General features: G+C 38.5%; 1 protein-coding gene across 1 annotated transcript; it reads left to right on the top strand.

Moving 5' to 3' along the window:
• Nucleotides 1-857: 857 nt before the first annotated feature.
• PFDN4 (prefoldin subunit 4) lies at nucleotides 858-2,806 on the top strand (the record flags this gene model as incomplete). The annotated part of the gene is made up of 3 exons (XM_010294742.1): nucleotides 858-965; nucleotides 1,950-2,093; nucleotides 2,417-2,806. Coding segments are annotated over 3 exons (384 nt in total), but the record flags the coding sequence as incomplete, so codon positions are not given.
• Between the last annotated feature and the right edge of the window lie 1,879 nt (nucleotides 2,807-4,685).

Consider the following 4,685-nt stretch of genomic DNA (forward strand, 5'->3'; position numbering starts at 1 on the left):
CCTCAGCGCTGTCTCCCGCCGCCTCCCACCCCGCGCTCCGGCTCCCCAGAGGCGCCTCCCTGAGCGCCTGCTGCCCGTTCACGCAGCTGACCGGGCAGCAGCCCTGTGCGGGGCCGGAGGGAGGTGGTCCCTTTACTTAGGCCACTGCAGAATCAGGCCAGCTCCGGGGTAGCCGCTGCCGAAAGTACCCCGGTCGCTTGTCGGTGGATTTAAGGTCCTGGCGTTGCTGTTTTGGCTGTGTCGAATTCGCTTACCTTGCCGTCAAATGTACAAGTGCGGATTTGGTTACACTGACGTTACGGAGTCTCTGCTGGTGCAGTTTGTTGTAAACTGGCAAAAGCTTTTTTTGGCTGCCCAAACTGCCTGTAAATGGAGGACACCCAGCCCGTGTCCAGCAGCGGGTCACCGGCCGCAGCCTCTGCCGCTGCCTCTGCAGGTCAGTCGGGGAGAGTCTGCGTTGAGGCACGGTTCGGTGGGTTTAAAATCTCCTGTAGTCCCGTAGCACATCATAGCTAACCAGTTAGCATAGCATGATGTTGCAAACATGACATCGCTGTACCCTTGCAGTGATCTTGGAGCAGCGGTATCCGGTTCAACTGTCTGCTATCAAGGAAGCAACCTTTGGCGTTAGGATGGCATGGGTAGCTGGTGTGTCAGTTGGGTGTTACTAGGGCCAGTGCCCAGCTAAATGTGGGTATTGCTGATGTCCTTGAGGAGACGTTTTAAGGAATCAAATGTATAAGCAGAATGTAGTGGCTGTAAGATTATTTTTCAGACGCTTTGTAGGAGTAATCTTGTAGTGAGATTCAAATTAATGTAAGAAATGAAGTCTTCATTTTGACCTCTCCTCCTTGCAGGCTGCGGAAGATGTCAATGTAACTTTTGAAGATCAACAGAAAATTAACAAGTTTGCAAGAAATACTAGCAGGATCACAGAGCTGAAAGAAGAAATAGAAGTGAAAAAGGTATATTTGTTTCAGTTATTAATTTTCAGATGTAACACAGAAAATAGGAGCTGTGGATTACTGTTAGTAATGCTTTGGTTCTAATATGGGATTTCTGATACTTTGAAAATAGCCAGAGAACGCTAAAGTGCCAAAAGAAGTAATGAGAAATAAAGGCCACTGTTATATTTCTGGATACAATTCTTAGAAGTCCTTAGTTGTCATATATGAAGCATTGTCTGTATATAATAGCTGATTGTAGTTTTCTTAAAATTTCCTGCTTGAGACTGCTCTTATTTTTTCTTGAACCAGTAAGACAATTGTTTGTTACGTGCTTCTTTCAATGTGTTGACAGAGATTGTTTTTATGAGTGTGGAGGTTTGCTTTTGCTAGGCTGAAGTGGATACCTAATTTTTTTTTTTAATTTTTTTTTTTTGTATTAATTAATTTTCCTTCAACATCAATCATAGCATTTCCAAAGAAGTTTTAGAGAGTTTTTAAAAATGCTGGTGTTGTCACAAAACGTTTTCTGGAATTACTTTGCCTGATATACATATTGTAAAAATGTTGCCATTTTATGTTGATGGTTTAAGGTGCTGGGACTCGAAGCAATCCTACTTTTGCAACAAAGTAATTAATGTTTGCCATCTTTTTAATTTTTTCTGTTGTCTAGCTAAATTAAAAAATTCCTGTGTAAGAGCATATCATATTAGTGAGATTTAAATCTGCTGTACTTCCTTTTGTCTAGACAGTTAAATATTGATGACAGATAATGAGTATTAGCTAGAAATTTCTACTGGTACAGCTCCATTGAATTTAATGCTTATGCTAAATTACATTGCTGGAACTGTTCTATTAAACATGTTGATATCATGCTCGCATGTAGAATTTTTCCCAAAACATGGACTCACTGAGTTCACTATTCAACTGATAGCATAACAGTGTATCCATTGAAATAATTTACCTAGTACAAAGTGACCACCTTTCTTATGTCTTGATAAATAGAAACAACTTCAGAATTTGGAAGATGCTTGTGATGACATCATGATGCTTGATGATGGTGATTCACTTCTGATACCCTACCAAATTGGAGATGTCTTCATTAGTCATTCCCAAGAAGAGACACAAGAGATGTTGGAAGAGGCAAAGGTTTGTCTGGGCAAAAGGGAACTCCTTTACTGTATTGGCTGCTGTAGTGTGATGAGCATTGGAATGGGATGATCTGTTCATCCTTTAAACTTTTTACTTTCTTAAGTTTATGTTCGATTTATGATTTGAGGAGAGGGATGTGCATGCATGGTAAATCGTAACTGAGGTGGCAGTACAAAAAGTCATGCTAGCCTTTGGGCAGTCACTCTTACAGCCTGACTTGGAAAAAAGCTGGCAAAAGGGTACCTTTTTATTGTTTATATATTGCTGACAAACATGACTCAGTTTGTTTTACATAAATAGTTGGGTTTTTTCTTTTTCAGAAAAGTTTGCAAGAAGAAATTGAAGCATTGGAATCTCGAGTGGAATCGATTCAGAGGGTGTTATCTGACCTGAAAGTTCAGCTCTATGCAAAGTTTGGAAATAACATAAATCTTGAGGCTGAGGACAGTTAATGGTGTTCTAAATATACCATACAACTTTTTGTTGTTATTAAGGGTTTTGATAACATTGTTCCAATTACTTAAAAAATCCAACACTTTTTTTTTTACTTTCCTGTCTTGCGTTCCATCTATTTAACGAGAGCTTTCTTATTTTGGTTATTGCAGTTATTTATTTGTTCAGGAAAGCATTAGCTTCACACTGTTCATAAAGTGTCAAGATTGGAATATTTGCATTGTTTATTAAAGTAATAAAGTCAGGCACATATTGAAGTTTCCTTGGTCTTGGTTTCCAGTTATGAAAATTCTTAAGTATAAAAACAATAGAAATGAGGAATTTTTGATTTGCGCTGTAATGTCTGTTTGATAAAAGTTTCTATAACATGTAGGGCATGATTCAGCTGTAATGCTATTTATCTGTTTTTAGCAGCCCTCCTGGGAATACTAAATCTATCTTTTGTCTTTCAATCTTAGCTCAGATAGCACAAACACTGTTAGCTCAGTGCACATGGTGGCAACAAGTTGACAGGGAAGAAAGGAGGGCTTTTTAAAGCTTGCTTTAGAATTGAAGAAAAGCTTTTGGACGCACAGTCATATTCAGGCATTTACTACTTTATATTTGGGAATCACAAAAGATGCAGTAAGTCAGAATGGTGAGTCAACTTCTAATTTTCCTGCACAATCATACTTATATGCCAAATTAATGTCAGAATTGTTCAAAGATGATGTTGTTATGTCAGCACCAATACCTGGAACTATGCCTCCATCACTACGTGGAGTTGAGTGTAATTTTTAATTTGCTGACTCCATACATGCTTAAAAAAAAATTTATGTACTGTCTCACTGTAATTCTGCTTTTGGCCTTTTGCCTGCTTTGATTGATGTATTGTTGCATGGAAATACCTGCTTATTATGACTTTTTTTTTTAATTAAATCTTAGCATACTTAAATCATCTTTTTAAGATCTTTTCCAAAACAGTGTGAACAGAGTTCATTTGGCCAAGTATTAATTTACGGTCATTGTTATTAATATAAATAGAGTATGAGATTAGTATATTTTTATAAAGTGATTAATACCTACCTATTGTGTCAACTGTATAGCATCTCTTCTTCAAAGAGTGTGAACGTGGAGGAAATAAAACCCACTTGTTTTCTCTATTATTGAAGTAGTTTTAACAGGGTAGCGATGTTGAGCTTTATCTTCAGTACACCTGAGCAGGATCTCACCAGTGCGTTGTTATTTATGAATTGCAGCATTACATAGTTGTTTATGTAAGTTTATTAATATTGTATGGAAGTTTTAGTGTAGCCATAGAGAAGACTGTCTTCAACAGTGAAGATCTAATACCTCAATACAAGCACTTGTGTTACATACAATGTATATCAACTGCTGGCTGTAAGTCTCAAAAGCTCTGCTAATGTGCTGTCTAGCCTTGGCATTTCTCTGGTTTCTTTTTGGTAGAATTACAATGGTTTATATGCTTCTGCTGCTGGACATGTGTACAAATACCCTGGGTATAACTGTACAGATGTTGAACCTTGTTTCCTAACTGGCTGTGGTTTTAATTCAAGCCTATGCCTTGGAAAAGAGTTCAAGTTTTTCCTTACTTCCTAAGTACTTCATGTTAAATGTGGATATGGTAGCCATGGCAACTCTGCTGCTCTATCTGCCAGCCAGTGCTTGTAGCAAATCAAGTGTATGAAGGCCTTCAAGGAGATACAGGTGTTCCTTTACATAGTCTCTGAACCCTCCATATGATTTTCTGTGTTAGTCAGGTGTTTGGCATCAAACTACTTAGAGCAGTTCTGGGTTGACCCAGAGTTGTTATTTTAGGCACTAAAGAGAGAAGGTGGTGTCCAGTTATTTGATAGCAGCTGGTGAGAGTATTGTGGACTTAGGTGACTCAGCTGTGCCTCACCCTGCTAATAAGATATAACTCTTCATCTAAAACTGTCCCTTGGGACAGTGCAGTTTGAGAGCCAAGTAATGCAAGGTTACAGCCTTAGGAGGCACTGGTATCTTGAGTTTTTTTCTAAACAGCCAAACCATTCATTTGGTATGTTAAAGTAAACCATCCAATGCACTTGTCTTTATAAACCAAAGAAAATGTAGAAGACTTCTTTTTCCAGGTAAAAACTGAGCTAGTGATGG

This window comes from Phaethon lepturus, unplaced genomic scaffold (assembly GCF_000687285.1).
Source record: "Phaethon lepturus isolate BGI_N335 unplaced genomic scaffold, ASM68728v1 scaffold4349, whole genome shotgun sequence".
Taxonomy (NCBI): domain Eukaryota; kingdom Metazoa; phylum Chordata; class Aves; order Phaethontiformes; family Phaethontidae; genus Phaethon; species Phaethon lepturus.